This window comes from Pleurodeles waltl, chromosome 11, assembly GCF_031143425.1.
Source record: "Pleurodeles waltl isolate 20211129_DDA chromosome 11, aPleWal1.hap1.20221129, whole genome shotgun sequence".
In the NCBI taxonomy this organism is placed as follows: domain Eukaryota; kingdom Metazoa; phylum Chordata; class Amphibia; order Caudata; family Salamandridae; genus Pleurodeles; species Pleurodeles waltl.
This window is the reverse complement of record NC_090450.1, coordinates 870,111,897-870,138,215: the sequence shown is the minus strand read 5'-3', so window position 1 is coordinate 870,138,215 and position 26,319 is coordinate 870,111,897. Positions and strand designations below refer to the sequence as shown.

Here is a 26,319-nt window from a genome sequence, read left to right as displayed (position 1 = left end):
CCAATCGTAAGATGGTGGCATGGATGGAGGAGGCAGTCTCGAAGGGGAGGATGTAGTCCCTTCGGACTACCTGAAAACCCACCTGTCTGACGTGATGGACTGCTAGCGGAACAGATGATGGCATATCCTGCATTCAACTGGACACTGGTGGGGAAGAATCAGACTAGGATGGTTTGGTGGCAGTTGCAGGAGGGAGAGGTGGAACGCTGGCTCCCTGACCCACAAGGTCGTTGGATCTCACATCCTTGGCTGTACAGAAGCTGGGCAGCTTGAGCAACAGTGGCTTCAGGCGTGGCTGGGCACCCCTTCTGTAGCCATGAAACAGGCCAAAACTAGATTGAGGGGGGACAAGGGGCTGTCACAAGGCCCAGGGACCTGGCCATAGCAGGAGAATCCTTCAAGCGCAGAGTCTGCTTTCTCTCCAAAGAGATGGGTGCCATTAAAGGGTATGTCCAAAAGATTTGCTTGAACACCCCCAAAAAGCCAGAGGTATTCAACCAGGCGTTGCGCCTGGGGGCACCGTCGAAGCAAACACTCTCCCCAGTGAGCCTGTTGTGTCTATTCCACATTGGATCATTAACTTTCCTGCATCTCTCCTGTCCGTAACTGCTTGGGAGAGTTTGAGGAATTGGTTCCAACTCGAATGATAAAAAGAAACCTGAATCATATTTTGACACTGATGCTGTGGTATTAAAGGATTTAAATATGTGGAGGACATCGAGCATTCGCATGAGTGTATCACGGCATATGCAAATGTCAATGGTACTGTTGGAGATACTGTTACTGACAGGAGTCACCAGCCTCTATAAAGCAGATGTCATTGTGAGAAAAAGAAATCAGAAGTCCACTTTAGCAGCAAACTGTATCTCTTTGATTCATCATGCTGCAGCTCATCCAACCTGCTCAACATCTGCATACGTCCCCTTCAGCTTAACCCTTTCAAAGATAAAACCATGCACTGCTTATATCCAAATCATGTATTGTTTTTCCCTATCCTCACATTTCCCCTGTGCTCACTGAAAGTTGCCAATTGTGTTGTCCCAGGGTTCCACATGAAGGGGAGTGAGGTTTGAGTACAGTTATTATTCCGTAAGGGGGATGCAGTAAAACATTCTGTTGCTCCAAAGGAGTAACCAAACTCCTAATTTAAATCTTTAATCCAAAAATGTTTAGTTGGCAGAAAGAAAAAAAAAATCACGCCTTTTGAATGGCTGGAAAATTTGGGGTGATCCGTCAAACAGGGGTAGAGAAAAAGGAGGGGTCCCAAGATAAGTTTACCCTGTTCATTTTTCCATAGGGATTTTGAATAGCGATAGCGCTGAAACCACTGGATGTAATTACACCAAATTTGGCAGAAAGGTAGCTTGTGGTCCATAAAAGAACCTTTTTAATGTTTGCTTTAAATCCCTTCAGTAGTTTTAGAGAAACTAAAGAAAATATATAGGGACGCGAAGGATCCGTGACCCCTCCCGATCTCGTGCTGCGATCTGATTGGCTGCCAACACTTCAACAAGGAAATGTTGGCAGCCGTGTTGGGACTTGACTTCAGCCGAGTTACAGAAAAAAAACATCATAAAAAAAAAAAGGGGACAGGGTGGGGACATCCTGACCCATTAACTCTGGTGAGGCTACGGCCAAAACACATTGGTGTGAGAGCCTGTGATCCTTGAGTAAATAATTTTTTTCAGCACTTTAAAGGTGTTCTGGTCCTTCTTTTATGGGAGGAGCTTGTGTTGCATATATCGGACTAATGAAATCACAGTTCTATATTAGAAGGTTACATGGATGTGGGTGTCAACAGCTCCTATGGAGACACTCCATATGAGGAGTCCATTCGTTCGGAGGAGAAGACATTTCGATCAAGTCTGAATTCAAGCATTCTGCACGCTCATATGAGGAGGCTGCATTTACACTAGCTCATGTTAGCAGCAATGTATATGCTCAGAAGATACAGTTGTGATATCAAGTTAGCATCTGGATTGTCAATGTTCTTGCTCTGGGCTTCTGAGCCCAGGGCCCTGTAGCGTCCCTAATTTGGGACACCTCCCTGGACTAGAAGAAATGAAGGGCACTCTATTGTCTGGACAGTTCAGAGTGCAGGGTCTGTGGGTCTAAAGTGAGACCTCATAGAGCACACAAGCTGCCTGTCTAAGGGACTGTTAAACTAGGATTCTATCTAAACAGGCACCTAAGATTTACATACAGAACTTTCTAGCGCTCAGAAACCAAGATGCGCATACAGAGTCAGTGGCCATATGTGCTGACCCAGCATACCTGCTCACGTACTGTTCTCCTCCTGGAGTCCGGGATCCCATATCATCAGTGGGTCAAGGGCGAATCCAACTTTTGAGTAAATAGGAAACCAGCCCAGAGTCCACTGTATCACATCAGCATAGGTCAAATGTTCACCAATCCTACTGTCAGGCTACCGCTGCGGCTTTCACCATGACCTACAATTCACACTAATTGTGCAAATTCCCCTCCCTTCCTTAAGCACTGCCCCACTGATGTGACTTCTAAAAGCAATCCCTGGACACTTCATTTGTGACCTGCTTGTATGCAAGTATTTACTTCATGTAATATTCAGGAATATTGTCTCTATATAGAGCTCACAGCAAAGTAAACTGACCCCTGCCATCTCCAATATATCACCCGATAGAATGGTACTCACTTTATCAATCTCGGAAGAAGGGGTAGCAATTTCTATAAACTGGAGTGGCTATCAAAACTATAAAGCAACAATAATTATAAAACTTTTTTGATGTAGTACTTAACACAGCTACTTAAAATAGCTTTAAATAACGTGTTACTACCCAATTAAATGGAACTCAATTTATGGAGAATTTGATAGATTTGATTATTATTCACATAGGTATAGACATCATTTACGGCAATACTAATGGTGTTTGAATAAAAAACAATGACTAGCACGCTACTAAATTGTAACAGTTAAAAGATTCGAATGGAAAATAAAAACTAGAATACATAGCAAACCGTGATTGTTACCACATCAACAAAAATACACAGACACAAAAACTGTAAGTAGTACAACGGGTTTATACATTTAAGCATTTCACCATCTCTACAGATGAAACATGAAACTGTCAAAGCAATAACGCGAATTCAAGGTCAGCACAAAACTGCAATGGTTGTTTTAGTTATGCAAGATACGACCTCTTGCATGATTAAGGTCGTATCCCACATACTTGGGTTCTAAACGTAGTCATTAGAGAGAAACGAAAATATGAAGGTGAGGAAAGTACGACTAATAAGGTACCACATTTTAGACATAAATGGTGTATATATTGCTGTGTGATGCACAGGCAGATCAGCATTGTGCTACACAATTACAAGGGCTGCATGCAGATATTTAAATAATCATCAATTTGATGTTTAAATGTGTCATACTATTTATTACATATTCAAGACTACTTTCAGAAACAGGTCATCAATGTTCTTTAGAACACAGCATAATTTGCTACTTTCTAAACCACTTATACCCCCCCTCCCCAAATACACCCTGTCACTGCTTAATTTGTAAATAAAAACGTGCCCGTGCCCACAGCCCTCCTCCGAAACTCGTTGCTGCCGCAATTAAAGTGTACGAGCAATTAATACTGAGGCAGGTAATCCTGAAGCCATGCAGGGCCTCTTTAATTCATTTACACTCTTGCGGCCTTCTGCTTTCTCCCTTTGTGACGATTTTTCGTTTGTTTCTTCCTCCGTCTTTCCCATATGTGTCTTTTGCTCGCAGGAAAGACTTGAGGCAGAAGAATAAGTGCCGGCCCTCAAAAATAACCACCAGCTCAAATTAAGCACTGCACCCAGTGAAAGGAAAGTTGCCCTTGTAAAAGCTCATCCCTGCTGCCATAAATATGATAACTATTTTGGAATTTCCTTCTGGACCTTTGCATATATATATAGTCTGTGTTCCTTCTGCTCATGCTAGGCTCTCAACTCACCTCGAAATTCCTCATCGGTCAGACGCTTCTTCTGAGTCAGCAGGTAAGTAAGCAATCCGTCCAGGTCAGCCGTTGACCCTCGCGACACAACGTCAAAGAGGATGTGCCGGTTGAACACCTTGATGACCAGAGGCGGGTCCGGCGCTTGGGATTTTGGACTTTGGTTCTGTTTGCTGTAAAATGATGAGGGTTTTGTTATATCAACCGACCAGGACACACTTAGAAAACACAGTCGTGAATCAGCCAAAGAGGCCTTCAATAGCGTACAGAATTTGGTACATTTTGCGATATGTAATTTGTTTTAAAATGTTTAATTCCATATCTGTATCCCAAATTATTTCATACTTTCTAAAAACAAATAAACCTAATCACTAGAGTGGAGCTGCAGTTTAAATCACCGAATGTTAAATCTTCCCTTTAACTTCTGATGACTCACAAGACATATGCAGTGCAAACTAAACATTCACAACCAATCCTTGGACAAATGTTTCCAAGGACGTGTGCACATACGAGGTGTGTGCACTTGCATAAAATAGAGGCATTTTGATGGCACTGACTGGGGTAGTATCAGCACATCCATCATTCACAAATGGAAACACTGTTGTCCGTTGATATGTGGCCCAAAGCACTTGTCACTATTTCATGGTGATCCAGACACACACTATTGAACACTGGGGGTAGCGGCCACCTAGCTCGTGAAATTAAGCTGTGGTTTTGTCATGTATGAAGGCAGCTAGCTAGATTTTTTCCACGTGAAAGCAGCATAAACAATACATCCAAGGAAATCCCTCGGATGGACCATTTAAGGGACATGATCAATAACCTAGGACAAGGCCCAGAGGAATGCATGCCTTCTGCGCCTAGAAAGCCTTTGCCCCTGTACCAGCATGGTGGAGGGTAATTCCATAAATTTGCAAAAGCCATGTGCTTCTCCAGGCCACGAATATTCATCAGAGGGCCAGCACAACACTGAAGGAAGCTAGCTTTCTGAGAATTTTAAATTATGCTTTGTGAATTGGCATCTCGCTAATAAATGTTACTATGTGTGCACTGAATATTTGCGAACATGTTCGTGAATGGGCACCCAGGGCATTATGTTTTAACTCCTACCTCTCCAGGCGACTGTCAAAAACAAATCCTTTGAGACTGAACTCGGGGAACCAATTTAAGAATCTTCAGTGGAATGCAACCTTCAACAATGGCAAATACATGAAAATCCTGTAAGTGTTTACTAGACGGGTATCTGCCGTCTGATTTGAGGGATGGAAACCATACTGCATTCCAGCAGTCTAATAAAGTACAATGTTTGAGTAGTTTAAATAGGCAGTAAATTCAAACCAACCAAACTTGTTTTACAGGATATGCGTGACTAGACTAAAACCTAACTCATTGACCTTTATCGAGGGAACACATTTTCTACGCAAGCACGCATTTCTTGCTTGGACTTTTCCTCGACGCAGTTGCAAAACGACAACTGCAATCACTTTGCTAATTAGGTGACTAATGCAGCTTTCCATGAATGTTCCAAAATGCGAAAACAAATGATTCATGTAACCAAACTTGAAACAGAATGTTTATTTCCAACACCGATTAAATAAAGTTTTAAAGATATTCATTGGCTGAAAAGTATTATATTGAGAAATGTTATGGGTGAGATCTAATAAAACATTTAACGTGGTCAGATAATGTTATCAGTCTTACTTGCACCCTAACGCTCTCCAAATACAAGGATCTTTCCGTCCTGGCAGGACAAAGGGCCGATAGGGTTGCAGTTGCATAGCAGACAATGTAAAACCCATTCCTATTGTATTTGTCCAATACTTCATAATGTTTGTCACAGAGGTCACAATGTAATCTTCCGTTCTGTGCCATTTGCCACTTGCCACAGAGTTTACAATGTAAAACCTTTCCTACTCGATTTGTCAATGCAAAAATTCTGCTGCACTTCCAGGAGTTGACAATTCTTCCATTTATTCAGAACAGTCACCATCTGCATCACATCTTTGTCTACAACGCGTTTCGACAATACGTCTTTTGCAAGAGGATTTCAAAGTAAGTCAGATCAGTCCTTCAATTGTGCTGTGCTATTTATAGTTATTGCCAAGCCCTCTAGGAGTTGTGGTAACATCCTATTTCCCTGATGTAACATGCTGGGCATAATCTCATGGCAACTTTTGCTTTCTAAAGTCTAGCCTTCTTAATACCCGGTTCTGATCATGCTGGTACTTTCACTCGGCTCAATGCCTGCCATTTCCAGAATACATTTCAATCCATGTCATACCCGGCTTGTATTATTTCTCATTCAGGCTTTTAAACACTCCCAGACTCTGCTCTCACAAAGGCGACTGTAATATATTTAAAAGTTTACGTCTTTACCAACTCACGGGCCCCATAACTACTGAAAGAGGTTCCAGGGACAGAGCCGCAATGACCTCCTAGGAACATTAAGTAAGAGCCAGACCATTGCTTAAAAACTGGTTCTTTCAGGCTGCTTGCCACTAAAGCGTACTTGAAAGTCAGTCTTTCTGTGTATAGTGCACCACGCATGGATAAGTATCCTAGGAGGTTGCTGCGGCCCTGTACCTGGAACCGTTGTCAGTAGTTACGTAGCCAGTGAGGTAGTTATAGTTAGGACCATGTTTCCAAAGTAAAAGCATTTTTGACTTGCCTATATATTTGGCACTATTTGACGAATCTTCACAAAATTTCCCTCCCAAAAAAGTGTTCTGGTAATTTTTGCTGCACACAGAAAGTTTCGGGATAATCCGTCAAGAAGCGGCTGAGAAAAAGAGGGAGTGAAAAAAAAAACATGCGTTTCCCATGTTAATTCCCACAGGACCTTTGAACACGACTACAGCTGAACCACTAGACGGATTTACACCAAATGTGGCAGAAAGCTATCTTTCAGTACGCAGACTGTGCTTTTGTTTATTTGGTGTAAATCCGTTCAGTAGTTTTTGAGAAATTAAAGGGAAAACAAATTTGTATATCTCTGGCCGCTGCAACTTTGCAATTATTTCATGAATAAATCACAAACGTTTGCGAATTTTCATGAATGCACATGCAAAAAGAAGTGTTGTAATTAGCAGACCACAACATGACTAGAAAGTTGCAGTCGACATTTTATTTCACAAGGCGTGGTTCCCTGGGGTGAAAATCCTCATTGAAAGTGGCATAAGGGGTCAGGGTAAAGACACCCTGCCCCCAGGATTGTGATATAGGTGTGTTTTATAGGCAAATTATGGGTTTAAAATAATTTTGCATCACCACGCATGGTATTCACAGAAATTAATAAATTTTCACAAACTATTTGCAAAATATTCGCGGACGTGAAAAAAATTGAAAAAATCCCTACTGACTTGTTCATACAATAATTTATTCACTTATACATGTACTCAAAGACTCATGTGCCCACTCACACACCCACCAATCAGACTCTCACACCCACTTTCGGACCCACTCAGACATTCACACACTCACTCACAGATCCACTGACAGACAGGCCCTGTGGCCAAACTGTGCTGTGCATGGCCAAAGGCCGTGCGTGGCATGCGGTTCGATGGTTATAAAGGCTTGGGTGCAAGGCCTAGCTGGGTTGAAATAACTTATAGTAATTAAAATGATCTTACGTTAAAAAAACGTAGATATTCACTCAAACAAACAAATGTTACAGGGACGTTATAGTTAGGTTCTGAATTTACTCGTACAAAACCATAGAAATTCGTCAGTTTGAGTTCTTTCAAGTAACTATAACTCACACCCTAAGGCAGTGGTCCTCAAACTTTTTAATGCAGCGCCCCCCCAGTTGAAAAATAAAAATCCTTGGGCCCCCCTCTCAGAATTTTTCACAATTATTTTAAAAAGATGGCAATGTTTAAATAGGTCTAAACCTATTTAAACATTGCAGTTAAGTACTGTTACCTTTCTAAAACTGCAATAACAGGCTTCTGCTTAAAACAAAGGCATGTTATCTGCATAATATTTCTTTTGGCCAGAGTTTGGCGCCCCCCCTGGGATCACTTGAGGCCCCCCAAGGGGGGCCCGCCCCCCAGTTTGAAGACCTCTGCCCTAAGGTAACTATAACTCACGCCTTTGCCAGGTAGTGCTAATTACTCCACATATTATGTCATTGATGAGATCTTGTATGTCATCTTAGATATTATCACTGCAACATTTGCAATAAAAATATTGATAAGAAAACTGTGCATGGCAAGGACTCAAGTTATAGTTACCTTAGAGCGCGAGCTATAGTTACTTAAAAGAACTCCAACTATAACAGCTGAATTTCTATGTCAGTAGGTTTTCAGTAGGTTTTGAGAGCTTAGAGTTACCAGATGTGTCAGACGGGTCAGAAGTTAGTGATCGCTGCATCAGAAAATAAAAGTTTGCCAACTGGACAACACCCCTCCCAATACCTTACCCCATCTTATTGTCATTTATTTTTTGTCTGATGTCCCAAAGTTTGGTCAATGGATCCAAAGGCTCTAACTGATTATTATTATTATTATTGGCTCATGTGGGGTGGTATAACTGTTTAAAATGAAATCTAAACTAAGGAAATTTTGCAATGGGGTTTCTGGAGCTTTGGCCAGGGTTCTCAAACTGCTGAGTGAGACTCTGAGATTCATAAACTCTGCTCCTCAGGTGATGGACCCATACTAGTCTCTGGTTCCAGGCTTGAAAATCCAGCACGGAAGCGGGAAGTCCAACCAAGGCCTATGAGTCCTTAAGGGTTTGCAAACACACATTAATATTCCAAAACATTTAAAAAAAAACATAGTAATACAAAATAGATATAATAAAATATAAAAGGAACCAGTCTCTGCGGCACAAAAGTGGTTGGCTGCCTTCAGCAGGCTCACAACAGAGTTTGGCCTCAGGTTAGACCCTGTGGCCAGCCACCATTGCACATTGATTAATTCGTTTTTAACCCCCTTTGCAACCCATTTATCTTTTTGTGGCTTGCCTGATTTTGCTGAAACCAGAGAGCCTTGCTCGGGACTTAACTGGCTAACAATCTTCTAAAAGTCATGCAGACTCATTAAATAGCAATGAAACAAAAAATATGAAGAGTAAGCCAAACATGGTAAGTGTCTTCAAAGGTTAAAACAGATTAATGAAATTGCACATAAGTTATTAGCAAATTAAAGATTTTTTTAAATCTCTTTTTGCCTCTCCTGACTGATGTGAGTGAAACCTAGGATTCATAGACTGGTTTTAACTTTTTAATAAAAAGTGCCCCCTCCTTGCTAGATCTTCATGCAGGTAAAATTTGGAAGAGTTAGCTTAATATGCTGAATATTTGCCGTATTTCAATAATTTTCGTCAAATGGTGGCAAATTCATAAGCAAATCAAAAAAACATCTTCTTAGGAATCAAGATATATAGACATTTTACCTCTTTGATGACAGCTTGACACAATTTTAACAGGGTATGAAATATTTCAAGACAATTTTGAATATAATATATACTAGCTGAAAGAAAAATCACAATTAAAACAAAGTTATGATTGGATCTCTTACGAAATATTACAACTTACATAAAAAAAGAAATTCACTAAAAACACTGTTATGGTTAGAAGTCATATAAAATACTATATCTTACAGTTAAAAAATGAATTCACTGTAAAAAGCCACAGTTAGTGAATTTAAGGTTTGAAGACAAATTATTGTAACTGACAGATAAAAAAACGGATAAAATGACATCATTGATTACAGCAATGATGACATTATCTGTGATATTGCTGAACACAGTTTTGTTTTCTGCGCAGATGTAAATTATTATTTTATTTCACATTCTCTCTTGTATTAGAATATTTTTTACAATGAACTGCTTTGGAATTAATGTTTTGCTTCAGTATTTTTTAAGTGCTGGATATATCTGCATTTGATATTCGTGTTTTTAATTAATGTTTCTAGTTTAAGAATAGTAATTGCATGTCTATATATTGCCTAAATACTGAGGTAGGTGTGTAGGTTTTTGACAAATCAATTGGATCCATATCGTGGTGTATGTGTTACTTATGTTAAAAAATAACAGGATTTGATTTTTCATGCTTGTTCTACTTTTATTCAGGGTTCAATTTTTGAAATTATTTCTTCTGTGGCGCTGTTCATATTGTTATGTTACACAATTTTGTGAGGCTTGTTGTAATTGGATAGTGAGTGTTTCATGATTTATAGCGAATGCGTATATAGTTATTCTGACTGCTTTGTGGTGTGTTCGAGAGGGCATGTGAGACAGTGGGTGTCTATCTGTATATTGTTTATTGTTTCATGCTAGTTGATGTACAATGGAATAAGGCTGCAGAAACATTAATATTTATTTTTGTTATACATTTTTTATTGGTTTTACATAACAGATAACAGTACAAGCATTAGTCAGAAATACTACAGGATCACATTTATCTGAATTAAATTTTCGTTTAAACAACCAAACCTCCCTATTTACACACTTAACTAACCATGTATCATTTACAATATTATTGTTTTCTGCTGCGTTGCACATGATGTTAGGCTTGAGCTGGTTATCGGAAAGGCTCCCCCTATGATTGCTATGGGACATCTGCTGTTTATGGTCGCTCCCCAGTGGGGACCTGAGGTGTACCTTTTTGCACACGTTATCAGTGGGAGCACCTGGTGTGTCCTGTGTTTTTACTATTACTCCTATGTCGGTGTGCATATAAGGTTTGACCCCTTTTTAGGGGAGTGGGGATGAGCTCTTCAATACGGTGTGCTTGTCTTAGTCATTACCTTTACTATTACAACTGGTTATGTTCCTGTGAGTGTGGGGCCCCATCATGGAGGTTTGTCGTCGTTTTTTGCTTCAAGTTTGAATACCAGTGTTTCCCAGGTGTCGCATCCCGTGTGTGTCTGACCTTCTTGTGTCAGTTTTATGAGCACTTGGTGTTCTGTGCGGGCCCACTTCAATGTGAGGGTATGCCAGAATTTCTGGTCTGGGGCGTTAGGTGCTTTCCAGTGCATTGCTATCAGCCTTTTATACATCACGTAGGCTAAGTCTACAAATTTGTGTAGATGTCTATGTTTTTTTGCCCTTGTCCTCATTCCCAATAAGCAAGATCTGGGGTCCGCTTCCAGCACCAGTCCCGTCCAGTCTGATAGTAGCTCCACCACCCTTTTCCATTCTATTTGCACCCGGGGGCATTCCCAGACCATGTGGTAAAAGTGGGCAGCTGATTCCGTGCATCTTGGGCATGTCGGTGCTGTGTCGGGGAACATGCGTTTCAGTCTGGCCGGTGACAGATAAGTTTGGTGTATGTAGTTGAACTGGGTATACCGGAATCTGGGGTTCCTCGATATCCCCCGGGCGTGACTCAGTACTTTCTGCCAGTCTTCTGGAGGTATCGGGACGGGAAGAACATTGTTCCACCTCTCCCTGGCTCTTTCTAGGCAGGGTTTTGAAGATTTGCTTAGGATTTTGTATAGCCTAGAGACTGCTTTTATTTGGGCGTCATCCTGTAGTATGTGGTGTATTGTGGGGGACGTCTCTGGTTCTAGGGCTCCTGTTCCCCAAGTTTTTTTTATTACGTGGCATATTGTGTGATACGATAAGAATTGACCAGGGTTCACATCCGTAAGGGCTTGGATGGCCTCAAATGGCATTAGTTTGCCATCTTCAAAACAGTCACCCACCAGCCGTATTCCCGCATTTGACCACACCCGAGATGGGTGCAACGTTGGTGTCTGTTGGTCTAGGAGATACTCCAGTGGGACATATGGTGTGTATGGGACCGCCCCGTGCCCTTTCTGGACATACCTCGCCCAGCATGTATGTGCACAGCCAGTAGTGGGTTGGTGGATTCATTTTTGGGGTATTTATTTGCCAGCCATGTTAACAGGTGAGCTCCTTTGATCTGATTCTGCATCCATACAGACTCAGCAGCCAACGGTCTGTGGAGCCATAACTGCAGCCACTGTAGTTGCGCCGCTGCGTAATAAAGCTCGAAGTTGGGGGCCCCCAGTCCGCCCATGTCCACCGGTAGCTGCAATGTAGATAGTGCCACCCGCGCTCTGCTACCCCCCCCATATGAGCTGTAGCAGCGTTGTGTTTAGGTTACTAAAAAAGCTGTGTGGGAGGATGATTGGTAGTGCTGCAAAGTAATATAATAACCTAGGCAGAATCAGCATATTTGCGATCGCTACCCTGCCCGGTGGGGAGAGCGGTAGTTTATTCCAGAAGCGTAAGGATCCTTTCATGGAGGCTAGTGCTCTCCCCAGGTTACCATCTCTGAGGTCTTCCGAGCTGTGGTATATGTGGACCCCCAGGTATTTAAATGTTTCAAAGCACCATATCAGGCGCCCACGTGGTGCCACCTCCTGCCTTACTAGTGGCCATCTTGATAGTAGGAACACGCACGATTTGTCCCAGTTTACTGCTAGGCCAGATATCCTACGAACTCCGCTAGGAGTGCCATTATAGAGGATAACGACTCCGTGCCCTTCCGGGTATATATAAGAGCATCGTCTGTGTATAGCGAGATTGCGTGGTATGTTCTGTTCCTGATTATTCCCCATTTATCTGCCATGGAGCGCACTTTGGCTGCTAGTGGCTCCATTGCGATCGCAAATAATAACGGGGAGAGAGGGCAGCCCTGTCTCGTGCCTCTTGATACGGAAAAGCTGTCAGAAATCACTGTACCCGTTTTCACTCTGGCTTGCGGGTTGGAGTATAGTGTACGGACCCAGGGCACATAGTTAGGACCTATTCCCATCTGTCTCATTGTAGTCAAAAGGAAATCCCACTCCAACGTATCGAACGCCTTTTCAATATCTAATGACATCACCATTTCGTTATATGCTTCAGGGGGGGTATCCCCTATTACACTCAAGAGTCTTCGGATATTTAAAAAAGTGTTTCTCTTCGGGATGAAGCCGTTCTGGTCTTCATGGATTAGGGTATGGATGATGGGAGCGAGTCTATTGGCCAGTATTTTACCCAATATCTTACAGTCTAAATTCAGAAGTGAGAGTGGTCTATAGGATTTGACGTCCGTAGGGTCACGGCCCGGTTTAGGAAGTACCACTATCATGGCCTCCGTCTGGGAAGGGGGCAGCAATTCAGTGGTCCAGGCTTCCTCTAACACCTTCAGTAGTTGGGGTTTCAAGCGGGGCGAGAATGTGGAGTAATACTCTATTGGGAGGCCGTCTATTCCGGGCGATTTATTCCTGGGCATCTGTGATAGAGCTAGGTCTATTTCCCCCGCTGTGATGGGGGCTTCTAGTGTGTCCCTGTCTACTTGGGATAGTTGCGGTAGAGGGGAGCCCCATAAGAAAGACTCAAATTGTGTGACTGTGCACGAGGTGCACTTGGTGTATAACTTCATGTAGTAGTCCCTGAATTTTTCATTTATCTCTACTTGTGTGGTGGCCATGGTGTGGGCATCCACCCAGATAGCTCCTATGGGAGAATGCTGTCTATCCTCACGGAGTAACCAAGCCAGCATTCTGCCCGACCTGTCGCCCTCCGTTTGCAAGCGCATTAAGTGATAGTTGTAGTCGTGACACAGGAGTCTGCTGTCTGCTTCGTTATATTTTATGCGGATTGCTTTTAATGTTGTGTAGGGGGTTTCCCCCCGTGCAGTTGCTATTTCCGCCGATCTTAGATCTTTTTCAATTTTATTAATTTCCGAGTGAAGTGTGCGCCTTACTCCCCAGCTTGTATTGATGCACTGTCCTCTGATCACTGCTTTATGTGCGTCCCATTCCACGGCGCGTGAGTTTGCAGTTAGATCGTTTGTTTCCCAATACTGTCGTAGTGTGGTGTTTAACGTATCCACAAAAGCCGTGTCCTGAAGCGCATCTATTTGTAATCTCCAGTTTGGAATCTCCCGTCGACTCCTGCCCCAGCCTAATGATATTCTCAACGGTGAGTGGTCTGAAAGTGTTTTCGCTAGGTATTCCGTTCCAGTTACTAAGGCAACTATGTCCTGGGTGCCCCACATCATATCTATTCTAGTATGTGTTCTGTGAGGGGCTGAGTAGAATGAATAATCCCTTTGGAGGGGGTGTCTTGTACGCCATATATCGTAAAGCCTCAGGTCACCCGCCCAATGTTGCAGTGGGGTTATGATGTTTCTCCTTGCTACAGCGCTCGCTTGGGCGCTGGATCTGTCCATAGTGGTGTCTAGTATACTATTGATATCCCCGCCCCAAACTGCCGGAGCTGATGGGTTTGTTAGTAATGCCGGTGTGAGGGTGCCCAAAAATCCCGCTGTGCCACCATTTGGGGCATTTATACCTATTATTGAAAGTTGTCTACCGTCTAGCTGGCCCTCCATCACCACAAATCTACCTCCCGAGTCTACTCTATGTGCTGTTTGGTGAAATGGGACTCTACCTGCAATACATATCAATACTCCCCGTGCGAACGCGGAGTATGTTGTGCCTACCAGTTGTCCGCCCCATTTCGCACGGAGCTCCTGCAAGTCTGGTTCCAATAAGTGTGTCTCTTGGAGGATAGCAATGTGTGTTCCCAGTCGCTTGAGGCGTGCGTGGATGCGTGCTCTTTTATTTCTTGTGCCCATACCCCTCACATTCCATGTCAATATGTCGTATTGATTACTGTTGCGGTTATTTTGTGGTGACATGAGAAAGCGTGGGGTGGGTCTACTTCTGTGCCTCAGTCTTGCTAGTTTGTCTACCACTGGGTTGCCCCTCCGATTGGGCCATTGAGTATGTTTGCCTATCCCAGCAGCGTTTGCATATTTGTGATGGATCTATGGTGTGTGTTTCTATTGATTTACTACTACCCTCCCCCCCAACTAATCCCCTCTCACTCTTATCTATTGATATGGAACTACTTAACTCGTATATGTATAAAAAAACCTGTATCCTGCTGGATAACCATGGTGGTGTTGTCATGACGGTCTAATGTGGCTCATTTGTGGGGCTCACATCGGACCGTGGACTTTGTCTGCTAATACTGGTGGGCGCCCCTGGAGTGTGTGTCTCCACCCCTGGTCCCCCCACCGTGCCCCGCCACCCCCCAGCCCGCAGCCCCGCCAAGCAAGGATAAGATTATGCAAAAGATACACATTTGTTGAATAGGATGCTGCTTCTCCGGGGATCAATGCACGCCTAGGACCTCCGAAACGCCCGGGCACATCTCCCAGAGTAACAGAACAAAGATGGTGCCTTTGGGAGTGGTCAGAGATCATCCGCCGCTCTGGGGATGACCCTCGGCCCTTTTGAGTCATCTATTATAGTAGAAGCGGAGCTGGTCGTGTCCGAGTTGATCTCAGGTAGTTCCCTGATTACTTCAAAGTTATTTCGTGTCAGCAGGGGGGTTTCTTTCACTTTTGCTCTTTCTTCCGCTACCTGTTGGGCAGATGGCTGAACCCTAGTATGCCTTTTGGATCGTTTCCTTGTTGTCGAGGGCAACCATTCTTCTCCCTCCTCCGCTTCGTCGGTCATGCGCGCCAGGCCTTTGGCATGTAACCACGTCCAGGCGTCTTCCGGGGAGTTAAATATGTGGGTACGATCATCTGCTATCACTCTCAGCTTGGCGGGAAAGAGTAATGCATATTTAATGTTGGTTTCACGCAGGCGTTGTTTGACCTTGACGTATGAGTTGCGTTTTCTTTGCACCTCTTGGGTGAAATCTGGGTATGCATTGATGGTTGCTTCCTCATAGTTGAATGGGCCTTTGTTGCAGAATTGTTGTAGAATTGCGTCACGGTCCCGGAAGTTTAAGAATCTGGCGATCAATGGTCTGGGTGGTTGCCCAGGGAGCGGGGGCCTGCCCGGTATTCTGTACACCCTTTCCACAGTAAATAAACTTAGATGGGGCCCGCCTAGCACCTCGTTGATTAGCCATTGTTCTAGGGATATTTCCATGCTTTGTTGTTGCATATTTTCGGGAAATCCCAGAAAGCGAATGTTATTCCGGCGCGTTCTACTCTCAGCTTCTTCCGCTCGTTTCCATAGCGCCTTCAATTCCGCATCCGTGCGTTGAATCTGTTTTTGGTTATCCTGGGTCGTGGGAGATAGCTCGGTCAGTCCCTCCTCCACTGTTTTGACTCTTTCCGATAGCTTGCGGTGATCCACTCGAAGAAGGTTCAAGTCTTGCGATACCGCATCTATTCTACCTTCCAGGGAGGTTTTAGTGTCCATTATCGCTTGTAGTACCCTCTCCAATTGCACGGATTGTGACGCAAGCGTACTCTCCAACGTTTGTAGAGTCGGGCTTGGCTGTTGGTCGGTGGCCGCTGGCCTTTGCGTGGTTCGATCTTGATTCTTGGCTGATTTCAGTCTGCCTGCCATCGTGCACGCCCGGCGGGGGGCTCCGCGGGTCACGGCAAGGCACTCCTCGGTGTTGAATTGTGGCGTGTTTCCCCCCCCTTTTGTCCCTCTTCGCTGGCTCAAATTATGATTCCTTGTCGCCAGATCTCATGACAGAGGGCAGGCTTTAGTTGGACCTAGTTTGCAAGCCTAATGTTCATGGCCTTCCCCTGTTGACTATCGGGGCGCTGAGGGGGGGGCCGTCCGGTCTCAGTTGATCCAGACTGGGTGGAGGCTAATTATGCCAGCCTTTGTACCTGCAATGCCCTAGTCCGCTCCCGCCGGTCCCCCCTCACCAGCGCACATCCAAGGCGGGTCCGGCGTCAGGTGGGGCGGCCCTCCAGGGGGGTGCGGGGGCAGGGGGGGGGGAGGAGATGGGAGAGGGGAGGCGCGGGCCCAGCCTCTCCGCCTCACCCGTGGTTGGCAGGCCACAGCAATTTTTCCCCAAGCCCTCTCTTTCTGCCGCACCGCGTTATGCAGGGCAGTCCGTCAGCCTGGAGGGGAGCAAGTCTTTAGGCGTCTGTGCCCGCCTGCGCCAGGCAGTTCTGCCCATACAAATATGGTGCCTCCGCAGTTGCAGCGTCCCCCACGGGTCCAGGCGGTGGGGGGGAGCACCCCTCGAGTCCAGAGCAGCGCTTACTTTAGTTTTTGTTTTGTTTTTAAGTTGTTGTTTTTTTCATTTTCCCCGCGGCGATCCCTCCTCCCGCAGGCTGGCCACCAGCGCCCCTGGACTCTGGGCGCCGCCTGTTACTTTTTCGGCCCCGGGATGGTGCCCCCTGTCCCCGTTGCAGAGGGAGGGGGCAGGCCGCGATGGGCTCGCTGGCAGCCAGTCCGGGCGAGAGGCGCTCCCCGGCCTCGCAATGTGCCGCGTTCTACCGTGCCGCACGGGTGCGGGAGGTCTCGCGGCAGCACTCCAGGTCGCGGGCCGAACACTCGCGGCTCGCGGCCCCGGACCGCGCTCTGCACCTCCGCCAAGACAAAATGGCGGGCGCTCCACGCCTCGGCACCCAGTCCGGGAGGAGAGCTCGAATTGGAGGCTCCTCCCGTCGATTCCAAGCACAGTCGGGGTGCGGCAATCAAATCAAGGCCGCCACCGCGCCCCCGTCTCCCCGGGGGCGTCCTGCAGGATATTTGTAGCAGGGCCGGGATGGAGCGCTCGTACTAGGCGTCCATCCCGGTAGCCATCTTGGCTCCTCCCCCCAGAAACATTAATATACATTTTTAATGATTGCAAGTGCCATTATGTATGAAGGAGAGATATTTCAGGAGCAGTAGTTCCTCTGTTACTTCATGGTGCAATTTTAGGCAAGACACATCTATTATACTATTAAAAGGTAACCTTAGTTAACATACTTTGCAATAAAAACTGAACAATGTAGTGGAACCTGAAAATGATATCAATAATAAAAATAATAAAATGTAAAAAAAAAAATTACCTCTTCTGTCATTGCCGTCTTGCTCGTAATTCCTCTCCTTCTGCTGTCCCACCATTCAGTGGTACAGGATCCCCAGCAATCGGTCTGAGCGGCTTGGATTGCCGCTCAGACACAACCCTGGGGCCAGTGCAGTTTCTTCAGCCTGGCTGTTCAACACAGCCGGGCTGGAAAAACCTAAGTGCCTGAGACGGCCAGCCAAACACACATGTGCACTCAGGTGCATCCTCTCCTCATCCCTCCTTCCACCATCTACCTTGGCCCAGCCCCACCCCTCCCTGATTAAATAGTGTTTTATCTTTTGGCTCCGGGGGGGGGGCGTTTGGGAGGGAGAGTGTTGACGCTCCTGATAACACTATCAATAAAGCCACTAACAGAAGCACAACACTTTTCAGGACAATCACTCACTGCATCAACCCCCTACCAGGCCCACCTATTCATCACTCCACAACAATATCATGAACCTCTTCAGTGAAACAAAAATACAGTAAACTCCACAGCACATCGATAACACCAAGCCTGCTTTAACTCTTATGCCCACCATCTCCCTTTAGAATCCCACAGTGGCCAGCCTTCAAAGCCATATCTCCAGCAGATCCCACCAACACACTTAACTCCCTCAAAGCAACTTCTTATGAAGATAATGTCTTATCCCTGTCCTTCATCAAAGCTGTATTTGAAGATTCTTGCTCAACCCTACTAACCAGAGTCAATGCCTCCTTCACTCAATGCATCTTACCAGAAGCTCTCGAGACAGGCCAGAAACATACATTAGACCCCGATAATCTCAACAAATACAGCCCTGTCATTTATCGGCCACTCATCGATAAGATCATTGAAAAAGTAAACAATGTTAAACTCCAGGCTCATATCAGTGTTAGCCATCTCCTTTAAGACTAGCAGTCTTACTTCAGATAATGACGCTGCACAGAGACTGTGGTATCTTATGGATGTTTCATGCATGTACGTGGAACTCAGGTAAGAGTAGTATTCTATAAAAGGTTGGTGGCTTCTAAGAATTTGGGGGGGAGAAGACAGTTGAAGGTGAGAGAAGGAGCTGGGAAGATGTAATCCCTTGTATTGTAAATAAATATCCTCTACTAAAACAAGACCTGAGTATGATTCCTGCTTCAATTCACTGGTGATGAGTGGAAACTACCTACAATGGATTCACCTCAACAGCAATTCATTTAGCAAAGATCAGCAATTTTTGTCAAAAACATACTTTCTGTGACCACTTCATGATGTTTGAACTCTATGTTGCTTTTATGCATTGTGGACAACGTGGTTCAGGTCAGTTATTATGGGAAGATCTTTAACTGAATGTGCTCTGTCAGTAAAGCCCATGCTGACTGGTGTGACTGATGATTTCAGCGCAAGGAGCGCTGTCTACTGAGACGGCTACATCAGTGCGAGGCTATGCAGCGGAAGTCGTTGCTCTCAGGCGTGGTCTCAGCGGGACCCTCTTCCTGCATCCACCCGAAGCATCAGCTTGTGTTGTCAGTGGGTTCCTGCAGCTCTCTGCTTCATTCGCGGGAGGAGGTTATCTTGTTCAGACAAGATGCTGGCTGTGTATTCCATTTTAATTTGAGCAAGAACCTGTATAGCAGTGTCACTGTGTGCCTGCAGCAATTTGCTTAAAAGGTATTCATTATATACCGGTGTCACACATAAATGAATAGAATTCTAACTCATAAATTAGCTAGTACCACCAGTTTTTGCCGTAATGCAGAACATAAGTCCTCCCCCGTTTTTTCTATCAACCCGTGGTGAAACGATTTGATATATGTCAAAATGGAAAAAAGTGTTCAATCATTATTCAAGGGTTTGTGGCACCTCAGAGGGCCAAAAGAAAAACTTCTCTACTATTGCATTGTTTAGGTCCTGAATGACAAGACGTGTAGGACCATTTACCGAATTTAGCAGATAGCGAGGTAGCTAATTTAAATAAATTCAAAATTTGTAAGAGAAAACTTGATCTAAATTATTGCCCAAAATCTTTACAGTACTTGATCATTATCACTTTGGAAGATGGATACAGAAGGCAATGGAATCTGTAGAGTATTACATAACACTGTTACGTAAATTAGCATCTACATGTAATTTTGGGGCTTCACTTTTAAGAGGTCAATTAAAGGTAGCTGTGACAAAGCAAGAGAATTGCTATAGCAAAAAGACAATCCGTCTTTAGATGACGTGTTTAGCATTGCAAAAACTGTAGAGCATTCTAGGGCATCTTTAGACACTTTAAAAAGGTTTCTGTCTTACAAGAGAAAGGGGATGATGACAAACTTAGGAATGTGAAGATAAAGTTGTTAAGAACGGATGGTGCTATAAGTTCAATAAAGGAAGATGATTGTAAATAATTTGAAACACATCTTTGATGCATTTGTACTTTGCCCTTAATCCGTTGTAAAGACTGTCCAGCATGGAAGTAAATTTGTAAATTAAGTGGTAAAAAGGGTCATTATACAACAAATTGCAGATCTAGGAACGGTAAAGGAAAAGTGAGAGGGGTGGGGTATGAATAAGAAGATGATTGTGATATGTTATTTTACAAGCAAGAGCCACAAATGATGATGAGCCAATGGAAGAAGTGTCCGTAGGGGTGTCAAGGGTGAGAATTACTTTTGATTCAGGTGCTAAATGTACACTTATACCAAAGTTATATCATGATAAAGAAATAAGTGGAAAGGTAAACTTGTTTAAACCCGACGCTAGAGCAAGAGATTATGTGGTGAACCCATTAAACTCCTCAGATATTTTGAGGGTGTAATTGAGTTTGGTGGGAGGTTTACTGCTGAAAAGACATATTTCTCTAAGGAGTGACTCTCCCTCATTAGCTGGATTTATCAGAAGGAGTTTGGAGTATATCTTGACCCTAATGAATCTCCAATGGTCAGGTTGAAGGAAACTATTGATGAAGTAAAGACAAATGATTCAAGTGAGGGTGTTCTTAAAATAGGGTCACCGATTCAGGTGTCACATGGCTGCAGAAATAAATACAAGAATTGTATTCTAATGTATGTTTTTTACTTGTACTAATGTATTTGGGAAAGAGTTAGGTTATTTAAAGCATAATTCTCATTTTATTTTTCAAACATATTTTATTAGGTTTTCCATTGACATAAACTTCAACAGTCAGGGTGTCACACTACTCCATGTATACAGCAAGTACCTTATCATCAGAAGTTCACAAAATCAACCAGCACATTACAGTATTCAGTGGAATGGTACAAGAATGTTCTACGACAGCAGTGCGTTATCCCTGAGCTTTCGAGGTCTCACAGTCTAGTCCACCCTAAACTCATAACAAAACTATATTAGAACATGCCATCCTCTCAAACCCCTCCCTCCCTGTTTACATGCCTTGTGTGTTCTCAAGACTCAAAACAGTATGTGCCATGCCATGTAGAAGTGGTCTCATTTATACCTGCGTGCTACACTTGGTTCCTCATAAATGTCTGCTCCTCCTATTCTCATATGCACAGGCTCTGTGGGGGGACTGCTTGCTCACTATTTATATCCCACATCTAGGTGGTGAGCAGTTGCTGTTCCTCAGGGGTATTAGGGTCCATCTTCTGTAATACCCCCCAACAATGTCTCCCAGGTCTTAGCCCCAGCCAGCCACCCCTGACCTCACCTGGCATCTCGAAACTTTATTGCACCCTTATAGCCCGCCCATCTTAATTATTCCCTCCGCCACACTGATATCCGGGGTGCCCTTGGATCTTAGCAGTTTCTTGAGATTTCTCTCTCAGCCATGATGAATGTAAAGTACAAGAACTGGTTTGCTATTTTAGCTTTAGCTGTACGTGGGGACCAGCTTAAAAAACATGATCCCGGAGTACATAGTATGTCCTACCTCGTAACCTCAACCATTATGTCTGCAATGCTCCTCCAGTAATCAACTAATACCCCCTCAAGTCCAAAACATGTTAAGTAACTCAACTCCCACCTCGCCACACCTCGGACGTTTGGCGCTCTCCATTGCAAAATATCTATTAAGTTTCCCGGGGTGAGAATGGCTCAGTGCAAGGTAGAGATTAAGGAGTTTAAACCTGGCTTTCCTGGATACCTCACTCCAGCATGTGCTCCCAGTGCTCCTCTGAGATATGGACCCCGAAGTCCTTCTCCCAACAGGCTTTAAGGGCAGTTAAGGGCAACATCATGTCTCCCCGTGAACTCCTTACAGGCAAGTGACCACTTTAAAGGTTCCAGATGATGTGCCCAAGTATTGGCAGCCTTTGGTCTGACAAAGTTCGGTCAGTCCTTGTCCCTAGTGCCCATGGATGGCCTCTGTCACTGCTCCATGAAGGAGGAAGTGCCTTTGGAATAAGTCATATTTCAAGCAGAACTCATCAAACGGGAGGAGCCCCTCGACCTAAAATAGAACACCCAGGGTCATCGCCCCCACTGTCACCCAGTCCGTTAACCTCCACTAGTCTCTGCCATGCGGGTGTTCTTCCAGAAATCTTAACGGGATGTCAGGGGAATATGGTACTGTCACCTGAGGCCTCCTCAGGCTTCAGGTCCAGCACCGGCTTTGCACTTTAAGCTTGGTGGCATCTTCCCCACCGTGGCAGTGTAGCTAAAGAAGTATTTTGCAAGTTTGTGGATATCAAGGACAAAAGGGTCCACCTGTCTGTCAGGCGTGAGCCTGCCCGCTATCCACTAAGTCAGCCACTGCATCTGGCCCACTAAATAATAGGTTTTGAAGTCGGGAATAGCCAACTCACCCTCAGTCTTTGAAGTGTAGTTAGTGCCACTCTCCGATGACTAGATGCCCACAAAAACCCGGTTACTGACCTGTTGAGTTTCCCAAAAAAGGCTTTAGGGATCCATATCAGTAATACTACAAAAAAGTATGGCAACTGAGGAAGGGCCACCATTTTCTACCAGGCCCCTCAGCCTGCCACCAAGACGGGCAGTGTTTTCCAAATCTCACCAATGAAAAAAAAGCATTTCGTGAGCTTACCTGCATTCCTCTCGATTAGGTCACCTGGTTCACAATAGATAAAGACTCCTACACAGGGCAAACAGTGGAGCTCTGACTGTAACCACCCAACTCCATCGGAGGCTCTCTAGAGGCCAACGCAAGAAATGTCATCAATTTATCATAATTCAGTGTTTCCACCACTATACCTCTGTATGCCTTTCCCATCCTGGCTTGACAAGCCAACAGTTCCATGGCCAGGGCATAGAACGGAAGCGACAGAGGGCAACCCTGTTACAGACCCCATTCCACTCCATAACCGTCAGATATACCCCGACCTGTGGGAACTCTGGCCTATGGATCCATGTACAATAATCGGGTCCAAGATACAAAGTCTGTTCCAAGGCCAAAATGCGTCATTACCTTATAGAAGTAGGCCCATACTAGCCTATCAAAAGCTTTTTCCATATTAACCGCAAAATTTGTTGCTACCCATTTGTCATACTTATTTGCCTCTAACCATTATTCTCATTTTATCAAACCGGGATCAATACCAAAAACTTGGAAAGTGAGGAATGTCTATTAAGGGTAAGAGATAAAATGGACTGTGAGTTGGAAAGACTAGAATATGAGGGGATAATTCAGACAGTGGAAGGATCAGAGCGGTTGTCTCCAATGGTTACGGCAAAGAAGGTGAATGGAGGTGTAAGACTCTGTATCCATTTGAGAACACTGAATCAACTTGTGGTAGTAGACAGATATCCATTGAAATGCTGAGTTCATTGGGAGATGCCAAGTATTTTTCTTCATTGGACTTGACCTCCGCATATCATCAAATTAAATTACATACTTTGTCTCAGGATCTGATGGCCCTTATTACTCCTAATAGCACATTCAAGTATGCAAGAATGCCATTTGGACAAATTTTGGCCTCTTCAGTTTTTCAAAGGATGATGGAACATGTTTTAAAAGGTGTTCCAGGAGTCTATATATCTTAGGATGATGTATTGGTGTTTGGGAGCTCGGTTGTACAGCATGATGAACGATTGAGTGCGGTGTTAGAAAAACTTAAACTTATGTGGACTTTCCCCAAAATTGGACAAATGCTAGCTCTTGATTGACCGCATACATTACTTGGGGCATCAAATCTATGCACGAGGCATTCAACCTGAAAAAGGTCTTGGTAGCTGCCATTAATGATGTGCCTGCTTCTACAATTGAGGCTGAGCTAGTGACATTTCTTGGCATGGCTGAATAGTTTGGAAAATTTATAGCAAATTTCATGGAGAAAAGCAAAAGTATGCGCATGTACTAAAAAAGGAATGGAGTATGTGTGATCTAAAGAATTAGATTAAGCGTTTAATCCATTAAAAGCAGTGCTGAGGGAGGACCCTAGTCTGTCACGTTTTGAGCCAGGTGAGAAACCACTCTTGATGACGGATGCCAGCTCCTAAGGTTTAGGTGCGGTGCTTATACAAGTGCTAGATGGACAAGAAAAAAATCATTTTGTTCACCTTTAGGAGTTTAAAAGGAGCAAAAAATGAAATATTCTATCATTGAAAACAAAGCATTGGGTGGGTACTGGGCTGTAAGAAAATTGAGTAAGTTTCTCTAGGGTTCTAACTTTGTGATTAGGAACGATCAGAAGCCTTATGCATTAGGGTGTAAACACCATTTCCAGCTGAATATGTAAATGGGTGATTGCATTGCAAGCATTTGACTATAAGATGATTCATGATCCTAGGATTAAGAACATTTTGGCTGTGTCTCATTTATGCTGTGAAGAAGATATGAGTGAAGTTGCAGGAGATATGTTTGGAGGTGAAACGTTTGATGAGATCAAAGTATGCAATGTGGCAGGTGGAGCTATTCTGAAGGATGAGTGGATGTAAAAGCTAGGGAAAGATATAGAGTTGCAACAAGTAATGAGGTTAGTTAATTCTGGATGGTGGAGCAAGCAAGATCATTATGGTTTAACAAGTGATTACTGGGAAGTGAGAGGAGAATTAATGGTGATGGATGGTCTACTGCCAAGAGGGAGTAGGTGAATTACTCCTGTTGCTTTGAGTCCGTATTCTCTCTCTAACTCAACGAGAGTCACCTGAGATTTCAAAGACAAAAATGTGAGTTAGGTCAGATTATTAGTGGCCCGGAGGTGATTTGATGGTGGAGAGAAAGGTGAGGGAGTGTGTTGAGTGTCTGAAAAGTGATAAAATATTGAAGTGTAGGACTCAGCCACTGATCATAGGGAAATTGCCGAATGGTTCCTGGAAGGAGATTATATTGGATATAGTGGTCCAATCTGCATATCGATTGTAGATCATTTCTTGATGAGTTGTATGGATCTTTACTCTAGGTGGCCCAAAGTAGCAATTGTGAAATTGGTAGAGTCATGAGTGGTGATACTATTTTTAAAGACTTTGATCATGAAGGATATCTATCTGCTCTTCTTAACAACAATGGAGTGCAGTTAACTTCAAGAGAGATGGAGACTTTTCTTAAAGATGGCTTTAGTGCATAAAAAAATCTGCATGATATAGTGCTGAACTCAATGGCATTACTGAAAGATTCAATAATGTTTTGAAAGAAATGAGCAACAAAGTAAAGGTGTATAAATTAACCCCTAATTACACCACTGGTGTGACATTGTTTAAACTATTTAGGGGAAGGAGACCCAATAGTTTGATGTGTCCCAGTTGGGTGAGAGCAAAAAAAGATGATGGTAAAGGAAATATGGTGAACAAGTCGGCGTGGAAAGTAAGAGTTGATGGCAAAATGGCAAAGATGAGAACAGAGCTTGATAAGAGTAAAAGCAACACTTGTAAAAGTGGGAGATTAGGTAAAAATCTGATTCTCCGGTGGGGGTGGGGGTGGGGTGGGGGAGGGTCAGATGGATCTAAATACAGTGTGCCAATGAAAGTGATAAAATTGTTTAAAAATCCGATTAAGACAAAAGAAATTGAATGGAGTAGCATAGTGGAGTGAAAAGAATGTGGAACTGGACCAAGCGAAGCATCCCACAAAGATGAAAAGTGAGGCTGTCATGGATGGTACAAGGAGGAGCTCAAGAAAAGTTGTTGTACCAACCTATTTGAAGGACTTTGTGACAAATTCATTAAATTTGGGGCTTTCCCACACTCTCACTGATTGAAGGATGAAAATTATAGTAAATGTGATGCAATATTTAGTTTATATGTTGCTGTATAGCACTTACGTATAAGTATTGTATATAGTTTTGATTTGTATTACTAAGAGGGTGTGGTATCTTGTTGATGTTCCATGCATGCGCATGGAACCTAGGTAATAGTAGTATTCTATGAAAGGTTGGTGGATTCTAATAATGTAGATGAGAATGCAGCTGAAGGTGGAAGGGGGAGCTGTGTGAGGTGTGATCCCTGGCACTTGAAATAAATACCCTCTACTAAAACATGACCTGCAAATGATTACTTCTTCATTACAGACCGCTACCATACATATCAAAGACAATGCTCTTGTCACCATAGACAAAGACCACTTCTGCCTACTAATATTGCTAGATCTCTCAGCTGCTTTCTGTACAGTCGACCCTCTCACTCTCATATGCATCCCAGAATCTTTAACGGGATTTACCACAATGTCCGTCACTGGTTCTCTCCTACCTTTCTGACACCAGTTTGTTAATCTGGGCACCTCCAGGTCTCAAAAGATCC

General features: G+C 43.9%; 1 protein-coding gene across 3 annotated transcripts in view; it reads right to left on the bottom strand.

Moving 5' to 3' along the window:
* Positions 1 to 26,319, bottom strand: part of TRPV4 (transient receptor potential cation channel subfamily V member 4) — a 467,135-nt gene that overhangs the window by 269,345 nt on the left and 171,471 nt on the right. For all 3 annotated transcript variants that reach the window (XM_069214733.1, XM_069214732.1, XM_069214731.1), the window contains exon 3: positions 3,963 to 4,135. In XM_069214733.1, coding sequence (XP_069070834.1) covers positions 3,963 to 4,135 — 173 coding nt within the window. The remainder of the gene's footprint in view (positions 1 to 3,962; positions 4,136 to 26,319) is intronic.